Source organism: Amblyomma americanum, chromosome 7, assembly GCF_052857255.1.
Source record: "Amblyomma americanum isolate KBUSLIRL-KWMA chromosome 7, ASM5285725v1, whole genome shotgun sequence".
In the NCBI taxonomy this organism is placed as follows: Eukaryota; Metazoa; Arthropoda; class Arachnida; order Ixodida; family Ixodidae; genus Amblyomma; species Amblyomma americanum.
The window spans coordinates 70,789,874-70,806,364 of record NC_135503.1 but is presented as its reverse complement, the minus strand read 5'-3'; the positions used below and the strand labels follow the sequence as shown (position 1 = coordinate 70,806,364).

General features: G+C 45.7%; 1 protein-coding gene across 2 annotated transcripts in view; it reads left to right on the top strand.

Moving 5' to 3' along the window:
- Positions 1–16,491, top strand: part of LOC144099302 (uncharacterized) — a 231,383-nt gene that overhangs the window by 193,329 nt on the left and 21,563 nt on the right. For both annotated transcript variants that reach the window (XM_077632495.1, XM_077632496.1), the window contains exons 15-16: positions 5,040–5,111; positions 10,900–11,263. In XM_077632495.1, the coding sequence (XP_077488621.1) occupies positions 5,040–5,111; positions 10,900–11,263 (436 nt within the window). The remainder of the gene's footprint in view (positions 1–5,039; positions 5,112–10,899; positions 11,264–16,491) is intronic.

Here is a 16,491-nt window from a genome sequence, read left to right as displayed (position 1 = left end):
GCCGAGAGAGAAGTGTAACCGGTAGAGTCCACTTATGCCAAGAGGATCCCCCGTTATGCCTACAAATTTGGTTGCCATACCACCAGACGCTTCCAACACCTCGCGGTCCCCCTTCCTTCGAAGCGTGTTAAAACTGCTCTCCTTAAGCAATGTCACCTTTGACCCCGTATCTATCAACAATTCCATACAACAACCATTTAACTTGCAACGCACAACAGGGCATGCCTCGTCGGCCACACAAACTACCACCACCTCATCATCTACTGCTCCCTCCCCACGCTCCTCAGGCTGGGGAGGACTAACTAGTTTTTTGTCTCTGTATCTGGAGCCCCGCTGTAGGCTTGCTTAGGGCGTGTCTCGCCTGCTTCTCTTTGTGGCTCCCCACGGCGCACGTTTTGGCAGAACCTGGCGATGTGTCCGCGACCCTGGCAAGCGAAGCATACGATTTCTTCAAAATCTCGCATACCGCGCCTGTAGCTTTGTGGCGGTCTCCGGTTTCCAGCGAATGGGCGCTGTTGAGCGCGCGCTTCAACCTGGCATTCTACCTGCTGAGATAGCAGCTGTTCTAAGCGATCTAACCGCTCTGTCAAGAGAGCAACCTCAGGGTTGAGCACCGCTCTCTCTATGACGCGTACTCTCGCTGCGGCTGTCGTTAACGCCTCATTTTGTTCCTCATCCAATGCGGCCTTTACGGCTTGGTCGAAATTGCTCGGCTTGCGCGAGAGCACGAACCGGCGCACGGGGTCTTGCAGACCAGCCACGAACAAAGCGGTCATTTCCTCTTTAAGTATATCCTCCGCGTATTTCTTCTTAAGCTGGTCTCCTTCCTCCTCCCTGCTTAACGTATCGCGCGCTAAGCGCTGAAGCCGCGACGGAAACGTTCGCACGTCCTCCCCTACCATCTGTCCGGCGTCACGGAACCTCTGTACTCGCACGTGACGTGGTTCAGTGTCAAAATGCTCAAACGCGAGCTTCTTAAATTCCGCAAATGATTTTGTGGATTTTACTTTTTCGTCTCGCCATGCAAAATCATGAGCAGCTCCTGCCATCTTACACCTCGCCATTCCTAGCATTTGAGCATCGGACCATCCCCCCATTTTCCCAATCTCTTCTAGCATGGAAAAGAAATCGCAGATTGGAACCCCTGTCTTATCTCCCGTAAACGTCGGAATGACGCTTCCTAATGCCAGCATGCTTGCTCCTAGCGACGGCTGTGGAGTGGGAGCTCCCTCAGATAAAGACATTTTTTTTTCAAGCCCTCCGGTGCCTCAAGCCTCTCAAATGGGGGTAAGAGTCCCACAATCAGTCCCGTGATTCCCTTTTGATTACAATTTTGAAGTCATGAATGTCGCAGCATTCAGAGGACATTTGCTTTTGAGACCCCACTTCTGACACCAGTGTGATGACCCCCATAATGCGCAGGTCCACACGGGACGGAGAGGCAAAGAGACACCGTATGGCTCAGTTTAAACAAACAGGTATATTCAATAATCACTGTAAGACGCTAGCTTGAACGTCCTGTTCAAAACTCAAATTAGCCGTCCAGTTTGGACGCTTTTTTCCGCAGGTGCGAGAACACACTATTCCACAAATGACGCTTGAAAATTGCGTAGCAGTTCACTTTTTCTTACCCACCATGGTTAGGACGTGGAGCCACAGGATGAAAACGCAGTTCCAAAGAGATAATTTTAGGTACACCGCTGATTTGATAGTTACTAACTTTTGTGTGCAGTACACCCGCCTCCTGTCACTTCGACATTGTAAAAAGGCATACAAAATTCTTTGGCGGAGTTGAGTGCTGCCTGGGTTCTCTAGGCTGGGCTATGGTATCCAAAAAAAAAGTGCAAATTGGCAAAAATGTTTGACACAGAACCACACAAAGAATTTATACATGTCTTGTGCAGTGTGATGACCCCCATAATGCGCAGGTCCACACGGGACGGAGAGGCAAAGAGACACCGTGTGGCTCAGTTTAAACAAACAGGTATAATCAATAATTACACATGATTAAGATTATACATCAGAGGCTGGGGCGTCCGAGCTTACGTGCCGACGACTTCATGGGGGCGATGGAGTGGCTCCGGAGTTGGGCTCGAGCGGTTGCTGGCAGAAGCTGCACGCCGTCGGGCTTCGGCGCTGAAGGCCCTCTTGGCGAACGATGTCGTCCTGAGCGTCTCTTCCGTACTGCTTCTCGATTTTTATATCCTCTTCTCCACACTCCCTAGGGTGAGGACGCCCACGCCGGAGGGGAAGGAGGGGGGGCTAGGGCTTTCACTTGGGCGCACAAACATACCACCGCACTTATTGTCTCGCCCCCCTCACGTGTTGAGTCCGAGGGAAAGAATGTTGTCTTCGCGGTAGCGCATAGCGTCGGCTGTGGTACGGCGCGCTCTGGCCCGCTGACAGTTCCCTTGTCCTGGAATGTGCCCGGGAGGGCCGCACCTGGAACGGCCACGCAAATTGGGGAGGATAAAGCCTGTTTCCCCGCGGCGGCGGCGGCGGGTCCGGTTGGGTCCGGTTGGGCTTAAACCCCTTCGTTCTGGTTGTCACTCTCAACGAGCATGGCTGGGTAATTGATGATGCCTGTCATCTGGGTCTCCGTCTACGCCGCGCCGTCGAACGTGGAACCTCGTAGCACACACAAGGAATGTACCTCGTAGCACACAAGGAATGTCACAGCAGTGTACACCGGACTCCTGTCACTTCGACATCGTGAAAAGGTGCATGAAATTTTCTAGCGGAGCTGAGTGCTCCTTGGGTTCTCTAGGTTGGGCTATGATATCCAAAAAAAGAAACTTCAAAATGGTAAAAATGTTTTACACAGAACCACACGAAAAGTCTAGCCATGTCTTGTTCACTGTACACGGGACTCCTGCCACTTCGACATCGCAAAAAGGCATATGAAATTTTTTAGCGGAGCTGAGTGCTCCTTGTGTTCTCTAGGGTTGGCTATGCTATCGAAAAAAAAGAAACTTCAAAATGCAAAAATGATTTACACAGAACCACACAAACAATTTAGCCATGTCTTGCAGGCGTTTTCCTATCGGCAATAATTAGGGGTTGGATTTCTGGGTTAAAACCGAAAAAAAAACATAAAAGTGCGCCGACTTCACTTTTTGAAATATCGGTTTTAGCTGAGAAAGTTCAGTATTCTTGATATGCACTACAGCTAGACGGCTATCTACTAGGTCTTACACTAAGTCACTCGAGATAATTTAAAAAGGAGCTGGTGAGAAGATGTAGGGTTAGAATAAGTGGCACTTTTGTGCATCTTGAGCCATCGCTCCGCTACCTCAAATGCCATTGCAGACCGAGAAGCTCCACATCAACAAATGTCATCTGCTTGCGCACCGCTCATCATTCTCGTCACCCGCTTAATGCAGTTATTTGGTTAATTTGGTGTCTCTACTGCATGTTAGGACACTGAAAACCATTTACAAGATTCACGAAAAGGCATCCGGTTCCGGATACCGCACCTGAAGCTTGCTTTGTGGCAAGTAGCCTACCTGCCCACCTGGTTTTGGCGACCTGCATGGAGTATACCTGGCGGGCTTTCACCTGGATGAAGACCTTCAATATAAATGCCTTGAGAGAAAAACCATTAGGTGAAATGCCTTTGTGGTAGAGGCCTTTAGGTCTGATGCTTTAGGGTGAATGCCTTCTTGATAAATGTCTTTTGGGCAATGGCTTATCGCTATGAAGCCTTTAGGCAAAATGCATTTATGATAAATGCCTTTAGGTCAAATGATTTCAGCATCGCAGGACCTTAAGTGCGCAACGTAACTAGTGTTACTGCACGATATTCCGCGCTTAGCTATGCTGAAACCGCTAGTATTTACTTTCTTATCATTCACTTTTTGATGTTTTTGTTACAAGATCGTTTTTATGGTAGTTAGGCAGTGATATTAGTGCTTTCTCAGGAATTATCGACAATTTCTGCTTTAATTACTGGTATCGAATGGCGAGCTTGAATGGCCAAGATCAACAGTAGATGGCTTTCGACCAAGCAGGAATACCACATTTTATCAACGAAACATAACTGGTCATCCATTCAAAGCAAATATTGTTCACCAAAGGAAATCCAGCACGGAGTTCTTAAATATACACCGAAACAAGACCTCCGAATTTTCAAACATTCGGAGCTCTGCTGTATGTGCTAAAGAACTTAGCATACTACTTATGGCATGCACACTATTCTGCACTGCGTAGTGGACATTCTGCAGCGCATGCGGCATGGTTTCGTTGTGTTAGGTTCTGGGAATGGAGACTTTTATTACTTCCAGGTATGCATGTTATTGCCCCTTCAACTTGCAAATTAAGGGAGCAGTAGCGTTTGTCATGTTACTGGTTAGCACCTTTTTTCTGTTTGCAAACTAATTTTTTTGTATACTTCGCATGGGAAATGGGTTATATATTGAATAATAAGCTGACGGGTTGATGGAAACTCTGCGGACGTCTTACTGCGCGGTCGCAGATTTAGGGCAGAAAGACGGTAGGAGTGTTGCTGGTCAATATGCGACAAATTTCAAGTACAACAGCAAGAGTAATGTTTTGTCACACGTGACTGCGCAACGATCTTCCTGCTTTTGCAATTGTACACAGGTTTCCTCACATTCGCCAGCGCCATTATAGGCAAAAAGCTTTTCTTTACGCGTGGCAGAAAGAATGTAAAATGAATTTGTTGTAGCCAGTGTTGGCCAGACACATCGACAAACGTAACTCCCTCCAAATTCATAAACGAGGATGATTGCATTGTGGGGGCGCTACGTACCCTGTTAGATCCAGTATTACTTATAGATTATCAGTATCCTTGTAATCCTCGTGGTTTCCTGGAAAGCTATGGTTTGGAATTCGTTCGTCATCACCCTGTTACAAACCTTGCACCAAAATACCCACGAGACCGGAGTGCTTGGTTCGAGCGCTACGCGAATAATCTCACGTTCTATGGCACGTAACTCAGTTTTAACTTAAGTTTCTGTGGTCATGCTCAGGCACATCGTGGCAATGTTTGCCTTCTATTCGTTAATTTTTTTTTGCAGGAACCTAAGAAACAACGTTTTTCGTACGGCCTCCCAAGCTCTGTTCGCATCTCTCCGGAATATCACTCACATGTAAGTAGCCCTGCGCGTATTTATTTGTTGTGGGACCTGACGTAGTAGCTAAGTTGCTTTGGAGTTCGGTAGGTAAGCCGAAAATTGTCGAATGAAATCCGCGAAAGAGGAGCTCAGTTTCAATTGAGGCGAAATGCGCTCTATGTGTTTTGCGATGCCAGTGCTGCTGAAAGAACCCCATGGAAATATTTTTGAGCTCTCCTTCACTGTCTCATCTAATAAGCCCAGGTGAAGCACCAAGAAATTACACCCAGCGTACCATACAGATCGCCTAGTAAAGTTTTCAACATCACGTAAATGATTAATCGTGTCGAGCTTGTTCAATGCACTGCCGGAGTACAGCTTCAGTACTGCCACATCACTGAGGCCGTGGTGGGAAAGCACTGAGGTCGCCTAAGCCGCAAAATGTGGCGCATGTTCGGATGTCGCTTATTTTCAAATATGCTCTACAGGCGTCCTGCTGTTCCGTACGTCAGGAAAGAGTGCACCTAAATTTTATCGGTAAATTCTGTGACGAAGGTCCAACGCGTTTTTCCGCATCATCAGTCTTCTTAAAAACACTTAAACAGATCAGCCCGCGCACTCTGTTCAGATTCGCCAGAAATTTTCCAGGCAATAAAGCATTAAGATATGTACCTACGCACCCTTTCCACAAGCTGATGCATAAATCATATTACTGCGAAGGCTTGTAATAATTGTTCTTGGTGTTCAAAGCGGCCGGCACGCGGCTTTTATCGCTTTGAACAGGAGGTGGAGGAGGAGAAAAAACTTTATTGAAGTGAAGGGGAGTTGGGCGAGCTTACGGCTGGGGCCCTCATTCCAGGGCTCCACTGGCTTGAGCTGACCGGCGGGCCTTTTGTATGAGGGCCTGTTGGTCCTCCAGGTAATCTCTGGTCAGCAGCGCCTCCCACCGCTCAAAAGACGTGTTTTTCGTCTGTAGAGTTTTTGGTTTGGCCCCACATCCTCATGAAATGTGGAAGAATGTAGGGCGGGCCTGGCATCAGGGACAGGTGCTGGAGTATATTGTTGGGTGTATGAGATGTAGTTTATGGAGGTTTGGAAATGTGTTCGTCTGTATCTTCCGCCAAGAGACGGCATCTAGGGTGTCTAATTTCCTATGAGGTGGAGGGAAGTGTCTCCTCTGAAGACGCTGAAACTTGAGGCGTTCGTTATACCTAGAAGGTAGAGGGGTAAAAGCGGGCACGGTTTGTGGCCCAGCTCGGTTTAGTATGCTTGGCCCGATATCCTAAGCTTTGTTAGAGCAAATGAAAGACTGACATCTGGCGTTTGGTTGTTCGTACCTTGTGGGACAAGCAGCCGATTTGGCTCCAGCAAGGAATAGGTGTACCTAAGTTGCATGCTGTTTTAAAAGCCCTGACAGAGCACCGATATTGACAAAATGGAGTTCTGTGAATGCTTTGAGGAACGTATTGAGCCCATTTCTAGTGGTGACGAATAATGCTTTGCAATAAATAAACCTGAGGCAGCAGTGGCGCTGATAACTTTACTCATGGGCGTCATAGCTACTTTCCTTTAGTATCAATGCTGTAACAAGCCGTCTCATAAGAGGAACTTCGAAGTCACGTGACGTTGGCGGGCGCGAGGTGTAGGAGAAAATCTTATTATTACTTACGGTGTCGTGAAGGTGTGGTATCTTTATCTTGGACTCCTTCATGAGAGTTTTCACGACACAGTTGTCTTGAACTTTTTTTTCATTATAAAAAATCTAACAGTGAAGATTATAGTGAACGAAGCTGTCATTACGTCTCATTTTAAACATCACATGATGTCTCATAATGTTTCATTCGACGTCTAAATTCTGACGTGCTAGAACGAAGTCACATAATCTTGTGAAAAAAAATTAAAAAATTGAGACAAGCATAAAGAACCCAGAGAAGCTACAAGTTTCGTGCAAAAAACTGCAGCTGACTTACCCCTCTACTTTCTAAAACAATTGTCAAGCACTTCAGCACTCGTTGCAGAACATCATTTCTCGCGGTGTCGACAGCACAAAATGCAGACGTGATGGCCCGCAAGCGTCAGAAGAACGCAATCAGTGTGTTTGCACTTAGACAGAGACCGAGAAAATTTGAAATGAAATGACGAATGTGTGAAAGACGTCTTGCTGCTTATCGAAGGACCACCTATGGGCTTTGAGAGAAAAATGGATTGTATGCAATTCAAAAAGCGAGAAATGATCAACTTAATATTGTCCCAAAACTATCCTGATAATGAAATAATATATTAATAACCTAGAAAATTAGAACTATCGCGTGATGCAGACCAGCCACGTGGCTCAGTGGTTAACGCGATCATCTACTGAGCCGGAGTACACGGGTGCAAACGCGGCCGCGGCGGCCGCGTTTCGATGAAGGTGAAACGCAAAAGGCGTCCATGTGCTGTGATATGTCAGTGCACGTTAAAGATCCACAAGTTGTCGAAATTATCCCGGAAACCTCCACTACGGCACCTCTTTCTTCTTTTCTTCTTTCAGTCCCTCCTTTATCTCTTCCCATACAGCGCGGTTCGGGTGTGCGCCGAGATATGTTTGACAGTTACTGCGTCACTTGCTTTCCTCAAAACGAATTTTTATTTTTCGCGAGATACAGGCAGAGGAGCGTGGCAGGCCTGACTTTGTTTTCTGTTCATTTCACAAGAGTACTAGCGCGAGGGTATGAGCATAAACAGAGCAAAAATGAGATCAAGACGTCTCTGCCACTAATCTCCCAAGATAGGGTGGCGGCAATCTTGTTATTTTTACAGGCTTATTGCGAACAGAAGAAGGACTTAGTGTTTTGCCAATGGCAGTTTGAATCACTTTTTTTCTCCTATCAGAGACAGTTTCTCATCAGAAGCGCTATGCTGCGGCCAGCAAAATGACAATTTGCGGATTCCTTGTAAAGAACAGCTAGGAATACAACACAGCGCAACTTAAGCCACGGACGAAGAAATTGCGAGGCACCACCACCCGTATGTTATTCGTCTATTTCTTAAGTTGCGCTGTGCTGTATTCCTAGCTCTCATATATTACCAACTAGCCAAATCATCCACGCTCCTTTGTAATCGACGCGTGACATAATCAGAGAGCAGTCTGCGACGAACAGATTGCTTTTTGCAGTCAAGCTATGAGGGAGTTATACGTGGCATGGCATAGCGATACACGTAGTAGCTCTAACCGCCGCCTCTGCTTTCAGCCGACCGAATGCACTTTTATTCATGAATAGTTGCGCACTTCGACATTAAAGCAGCGCTGATTATTGTTCAGGAACTAAAAAAGTACACCCGCCTGTTTCTTAAATGATTTTTAACTGTTCATAAACTTGCTTTCATTAAAGTCGTCTCACTCATTTAGTTAGCTAGCGAACTATAAAGCAGCCAGGCTAAATATTCTTTGATTGCTAACACATTAGAACTGCCCTGATAGAAAAAGAACGCATCATCGTAATTGTGTTGATTTTGAAGAGTTATTTCTCCGTGCGTAATATGTACGCATATTTCGAAGATAGAGCAGATTTAAGATACGTCCTTTGACGTCCTGGCGTATCTTGCAATTTTTGAGTAACGTTCAGCAGTCATTTTTTGATGAACCGATTGTTAGCTAAGCTGCACTCAGGCATATCTTTTTAAGAGAACGTTCAACAGTGACCCACGAAGAAATAGCCTTCTTGAGGCCAGCATAATAGCTTGGATCAGTTTCGTGCAATGCGGTGCCTCACTTCTTTGGTACCAACGCTCTGCCATGAGCTCCACAGGACCACGTTGCCGCTAGTTTTAGGTTCCTTAGAAGTGCTCAGAGAGATTAGTTCACGCAAAAATATCGCCGAGGCTACGAAAACCTAACCTCTAAGGAACGCAGAAAAGACGGTGACACATACCTGTTGTAGTAGGATAAAGCAAATAGCTAGAGACGTAAACACCTTTATAATGCGTTTACCACTCCTGATTGTGTACTTGTATAACCTTGAAATGTTCATGAGGAGGTTTGAGGGCTTTATTAGCCACAGTGAAAATACCATGTGCCACACAATGTGCCACCACGTAAAAATAAAGACATCTCATAATGCAAAATACCGAAAAGTCCGCACCGAAAGCTTTTTGGAGCAAAGGTGTCCTCAGCAGAATAATAGACATTCAAAGTAATTAAACACCTTTCAGACATGCCACGAAGTCTCATACATACATACTTCTGGCTAATAGAGTAAATATTGTAAGCTAAAATTGGTAAGAACATATTTCGGCGATTTAAAATAATCCAAGTTCTTCCGTACGCGCGCATATATCATGATGTTTTACAGCATTCTGCTGTTTCGGTAATTAGAAAAATTCCTTTGTCTTCGCCATTTGGCTGACTTTCAAATTTACCCACGTCAGCTCATGCGTTAGATGCCATGCGGTAACTGTGACGCTATATTGAAGTTTCAAGTTTCTTATTTATAAAACACATAATGTCATTGGCTAAATAATACATGTTGCACTAGAATTCTCTTGAATAAAAACTGCCGGGGGATCCTCCTGACAATAATCTTTATTGTGTGGGTATATTAGTTGCACAGAAATAATGGTGTATGCCTAAAGAGCGAACTAACCATGGAGGGCACGACTTTATGCGCCAGCAAAGATTCGCTCCGTGCCCTGCCCACTACCTGAGCAAACCGCAGCAGAACTTCATTTTCAGGAGTGCCTCAGAGTCTTACTGGGATCGATAAAACCCCTGTCCACATTTGTCCGGAGAAACAGAGTGATGCTAACCTAAGTTTAGTAGCCCACTTGACCGCTTATACATAAGAAAGTGTACACGGATGCTTGTTTATTTCGTTACTGCGTTCAACCGTGTTATTTAATCTTTACGGCAAAGGTCGTATTTCACTGCAATAAAAACAAATGAAATCAATTTAGTTTCTTCCGCGTAATATTGCGGAAATTCCTACGCCTTTTATAACTGAAGCCTGCCGATTTACATTCGATAGTTTCCTTCAATGTAATAAATGTTCACATATTGGGTAGGATCATAACCAACGATATAAATTACTAGCGCACAGCACCTGTGAGCCACAAGACAGGCGTTTATGCCACCTTCTTGTGCCCCGCCAAAAGCTTCCGTTGAGATATAAATTTGCAGCGAAATTGATATTTTTCGCAACACAAGAGGAGCTAGATCATAAAAAAATTCGTGAGCATCTCCACCTTTATCGCGGTATATAATAATTATTTTTGTACTGTGATCATTAGAAGCTTGCCTCTTTATTCCGACAATTAGGAGATGACGAAATGGCTCAAAACTACTTGCGCAGAAGGCATGACAGAAGCGGAAGTATGCAGAAAGAAAAATGTTCCAACAGTATGTACCACGGGGTAACCGTTATCGAACAGTGGTGCTCTGGTCACACAGCCAATGGGTCGACGAGCGTGAAACGCGGGCCAGTCTTCCTAATTCTAATCCTCTCTGCAGCTCCATCCTAAAGCATACTTCGCGAAGAGCCTCCCTTCTCTATAAAACGCAAATTATTAAGCCCCCGTTTGTTTGCCAAAATATCCTGGCGACGTGCCTAACTAGTAAGCTATTTTACCAGGCTAATTGGCGCTTAACGCTTAATTAAAAGAAGGCGCAACAAATACAATTCATTGTACCGGACAACGACCGAAAAGTGCTCGCGGCTCTCACCTCGTAACGGTGTTGTCTGCTGCGCCTCGCTCTAATTAAGTGTGCCGAAGCGGCTTGCATGCAAATGCGCTTTAACGGGTTGTTCGTCAAATCACGAGAGCTAGACACCCTTGTAATCCCTCACAGCTACTTCAGCGAGTTCAGCCTGTGCTCGTCCGCCCTCCACGTTCGCGTGTGTGAGCCCCGCGGCGACGGCATCAGCAGCCTGGCGCACCTGTTGGACAGCGTCGTGCTGCGCGTCGCCGTTTGGGTTGTGGCGCTGGTCGCCTGCCTTGGAAACCTGCTGGTGCTTGTGGGGCGGCTTGTGCTACGCGAGCCCAATGCGGTGCACTCGTTCTACATCAAGAACCTGGCGCTGGCCGACCTCATCATGGGCGTCTACCTGTTCGTCATCGCCTCGCACGACGTCATGTTCCGCGGAGAGTACATCCGCCACGACTTCCGCTGGCGCCGCTCCGTGGGATGCAGCGTCTCCGGCTTCCTCTCAACGGTAAGTGTAACAGCGAAGCCAGATAAGCGTCCCTGGGTTGCTTCGATCCTGCTTAATAGATTGTTACGGCGTTAAATATATAATTCATCATTTCAAAAAAACGCGAAACAATAGAGCGAGCTTTATCGTTTCTAATATCGGGGTCGATGCAGCGTAACTACCGTCAAATCTAACTTGGCCCTTATATCAATTCTATCACGTCGTAAACTTGCAAAGCAGGTGTATTTTTCACTTAACATTTCATCATGAGTCCGTTCGGTATGAATTTATTGAGTGGTATGGTATAGGTCACAAATATAAAGTCGGCATCGCTCCAAGTAAAAAACTTTATCGGATTTATTTTCTTCCCGCACTCGGTCAAGAGCAAATTTATAGCAGCAACGTCTGCCGCTTCATTGCTTACTTCTGCTGTTCAAATCAATATAAGATGAAGTTACACATATGACTATTACGTAAAAGCGCAAAGGCCTCCTGCCTCAGAAAAGGCGATGTCGGTGTTGGCGTGACGGAAAAGTTAGGACTCGTCGATTAGAAGAGGCGCCCATAGATGGCGCCAGCCACACCAGCGGCGCATCGGAAACCGCTGGCCCTGGGACCCTCGGGTTGCGAATAAGACACGCGAGAGCTGCACCATGCAGACACGCCCGTTAAAGCAAGGCTTAGTTAAAGCAAGCCTTTATATGTATTTCGTGTGATTATTCACTTAATGATTGCGATAGCCAGTCGGGACGCATACGCAAGTGGTTTTGTTTCATAAAGAACCTACTCTGCAGAAATCTAATAAGGTCGACATTTTGCATAAAACAATTCGAGGCGCACACCGACGGAAGCAATGGGCACAAATAAGCAACAAAGAACAGGCGCTGACTAGCGACCAAAATTTATTTTAAGCTCGGCGAAGCGCGTAACAAGAGACACGAAATATAACAAAACGACTTTCCAGAATGGTTGCTTGGCGGGCTAGTTGGTTCATATCTAACATGTGTTGCATGATTAGACACCAGAATCAGTTTGTCACTTGCGACGATGGTGTCATATATCGCGTTCCGTTGTCCTGCGGACGCGAATACATTGGTCAAACCGGCAGGTGCATAAATACCAGATTGAAAGAACACAACAAGAATGTAAATGATGGTGACCAGGGCCACCTTAGCACGCACTGTCGTAATTGTGGCAATGAGTCTGCACGTCGCCGCAGAAAATCTTGCGCGCCTGCGTTCCAAAAAAGCGCAATCGTTGCTCGACACAATGATCAGTGTGTTAGGGAGATAATCGAGGCGGCAAGTATTGCTCGTGCAGAGGACAGGTGTGTAAGCATGCCATCAGTTGTTCTAACCAAGAAAGAGCTGAAGTTTCTGGATCGATGGTGATTGTCCTAATCTCCTATGCCTTTCATGCTGATTGCTTTGCCTGCCCTTTCCTGCTGAAGGTTCAAATGTGTATAAATGCGTGGCCTATCAGGAAAATAAATAGTTGGAAGTCAGCGCTCTTTTCACTCTGTCTGTCGTCGTCCCTTCTTGTGGTTCGCGCTGCAACACATGTTAGACTTTCCAGAAAAGTCAAGAAAAAATCGAATCGCGCAAAGCGGCTGAAAAAATCGCATTAGGGGACAGGGCGTGGCAAACGCTCAACATGGCCGTCTCTATCCCAAACTACGCCCACTGCTACGCGTTGCGTGCTCGAAGTGTCCGTAGAAAAGTAAAAAGGCGAGGGTGCTGTGCGATGGCAGTGCAGGTTAAGCAAGCCCAGGTGTCCGAAATTCATCCGAAGGCCTCTACTGTGGTGCCTCTTTTTATGGTACAATTTCGATTAATCTGACAGCGTTCAATACAGATTATTCTTATAACGTGCAAGCTGGGCTATGGAGCTATGCTATCTTTTTTATCACCGAATCAAACTTAATAAATTTTGGAAACAATAATATCACCTAAATATATTTCATAATCACGGTGCTTCAACATTAATAAACATTTTTGATGGTAATTTATCTCAATAACAATATATATAGCATAGTTCCACATGTTAGGTATTTGGATGAAGCTCCATTTAAATGCAAAACAAAAACTAATAAGGGAATGTGTCTTAGTGATCCGTAAGAAATTACGTATTAGGGTTCAGTTTTTTTCGCGTAATATGGGAACTAATTCATTTGTATTGCAACCAACTGTATTTCTCAAAACAGTAGGAAGAGATGCATATACAACCTAATTTCATTACAATGTCTCTACATATAAAAATTTAACTTTTAAGCCACACGTCGCGCTTTACGCCTATCCCATTACGGTTTACTCTCGCCATTGCAGCAACTCCAAGTGGTAGACTTCTGCACGGTTTTGTGTTAAGATAAGGTTTCTTTCTTTGCTCTATACTACTTCATTCAAAATTTGTTGCCTGCAATGCCCTAAGTCTTGTAGTCAAAAGGCGTGAAGAAAGTTTCATCGCCCCTTGCTAGTCATGGCATCTATCGCCAGTAGGCGGCGCCGCATTCCATTTATCCGCAGCAACGCCCGTCACGGCCCGAATAATCGACGAGACATACTGCAGTCAGCCGAAACAGTTTCTCAACATTAGAAATTCGAGACAGTATCCAGCCAGTGCCTCTAAGCCTAACAGCCTATCGCATTCTGTTCTAAAGCAACATCGTCCTTTTTGTTCGTACGCTACGGATATTTCCAAACGGCCTATTTTTTTGGATCTCCAGTGCCATACGCCACCTAGTCGTACCAAAGGGGCTTGAAACAAGTAGAGGCTGCGTGGAATGGAAGAATTTTCATGCAGAAAGCAGCAACTTCATGCACTGCTTTAATTCTTTGAGTGGTACTGAAAGCAATTTTCGTTTCTCTGATTAGACCTCTTAAAGAGCTCAGGAATTGGAGACGTTGAAGCACTACCAAGAGCACTTGATTTTCTCAGGGTTTATTTATGAGGTCTCGAGATCTAAATCTAATTAGCCTGCATTGATTAAAAGCGGGATCAAATGTCCAACTGTCTTTACTCTGTCCCGGGTACTTGATGCCTGGAAGAGCAATGATCATAACACGTAAAAATGCACGGTAGCCAGTCGGGACGCATCCGCAAGTGGTTACTTTTCGGAAAGGGCCTATTCTGCAGAATTATAATGAGGTCGACAATTTGCATAACACAATTAGAGGCGCACATACCGATAGGAGCGACGGAGACAAATGAGCAGCACAGAACTGGCGCTGACTGGCGACCAAAATTTATTTTAAGCGCGGCGAAGCCCGGTAGAGACAGGAAATGCGGAAAAATGACTGCAGAAAAGTCAAGAAAAAAATCAAATTGCGCAAAGCAGAGGGAATGGAGGCATATAGAAAGAAAATAACGAGAGGTAGAGAGCGTAACCATGAAAATGGGAAAAAATGTGGGGTGTATAGGGAAGGAAAGGATAGGAAATACAATAGGAAAAGCGAAGAATGAATTGAAGGGGAAATGCAGCGTAGAAACGACAAAAAATTTACTGTGGATTAGCTCAACTAATCCAGGAAATACAAAGCGAAAGCGAGATCGAGGTCTCTACTGACCCACGGAGCCGGTTGCGCGCCTTTCCTTTCGTGAAAATGAATGGAGTTTGCAAAGTTGTCAACGCCAATGAACTCTATGAACGCCGTCGGCTCACTTGTTTTGTTTGGTTTTTGAGGAAAGGAAATGGCACAGTAACAGTATCACAGATCTCGGTTGACACCCTAACTGCACCGTAAAGGAAGGGGTAATGAAGGGAGGGAAAGAAGAAAGAAAATCTGAGAGTTGGATTTTCGAGGAAAGGCGCTGTGCTGCGCAGCGGCAGAACGCCTGTGGCTCGGTGCTACTAGGGGCGCATGCGCAGTAGTGACTAGAGAGCGAGACAGAGAGAGAGAGAAAGACGGAGTCGGCGGCGGCCACCTGCGCCGTGCGTGACGTCACTCGTGCTCCGACATAGCGCGGTGTTGACTAGCGTAGTGAAGCTTCCCGCTTCAAAAGCCATTCGAGGGAAGAAGCTGATATAGCGACAGCCGTTGAAGGAAATGCAAAAAAACGGAAGTATTCTAAAAAAAGTCGGGACGCAGAAAGTATTCGTGAAATATATTTGAAGCTTTGGAGCGAAACGGCATTTTCACTTCTCTGAGCACAAGTATACGGGTGCCCACGCAATTGTTCTTAAGAATGTGGTGGCAAAGGCTCCAGAGATCTGTCTCGTGAGACGGTTGGCGCTTTTACTTGTGACGAAATGTTTTTAAATTATGGTCGCTAGCCCCAGTCTGCATTCAGGGATCTCGAGCCTCAACAGAAATACAATGTCTACGGAGTTATTAAAGGTCATATGCAGCCTTTTTTGAACGGCGAACACCCATTCAACCGCAATTAACCTTCTGCACACTGCACTTACGCCCACGCTTGCGATCGTTGACACAAAAGCCCACTGGACCAATTTGTCATGAAAGCCAAGCCGCAGCATAACGGAGCAAAATAGACATGTGTGCACGCCACGAAACGCGTCCTGCGCGTTCTAGAGCACGCGATTTGCCTCTAGTGACGCCAGCTTACCCTAGGTGAAGCTTTACTACCTTAGTTAGTACGGCAAATACATTGTCCGCGTTAATGTGCCCCCTGACTTTATTCGGATAATGGAAAAACGTTAGGTATGAAGTAGACTCTCGTTGCTCGATCAATAATCCCATGCGGCGAACGCTGTCTGGGCATGTTGACTTTTCACCAGATTTTCTGCGTTTCTACTACGTAAATTACGACGGGCCAAGGCAACCGAAAACATCCAGTTATTTGACGTGTTGGTTGACGCTAAACTAAATGAAATAGTACAGACTTCGCTAAGTGCACTAAATAAATATTTTAACCGCTTCTCAACAGATGATTCGCCGTAAAACCTATGTTTACAGCAGAGTAAAGCAGCCTCCTTGGACTCTATGCACAATTTTGCTCATCATCAATTTAAACGGATCGGATGATGACCTAATGTGGACGATGCGACAAGCAACCGTTGTGACTATCAGAGCAAAACTGGTTTTCACTACTTCTTTCTCCTACAATCCCTTCTCCATTTCTAAACCTGTGTTTTCAGACCCATGTTCATGAAAACAAAAAAAGGAACTCTGTATTTCCCTCCTGGTAGTGTACCTATGCTTTGTCACGCGGTACAAGAAGGTAAGTCCCTGCGCCAGGAAGCATTGAAAGCGTTTCGTGGTCTGTGCCGAGGAAGGTCTATTTACAAGTGC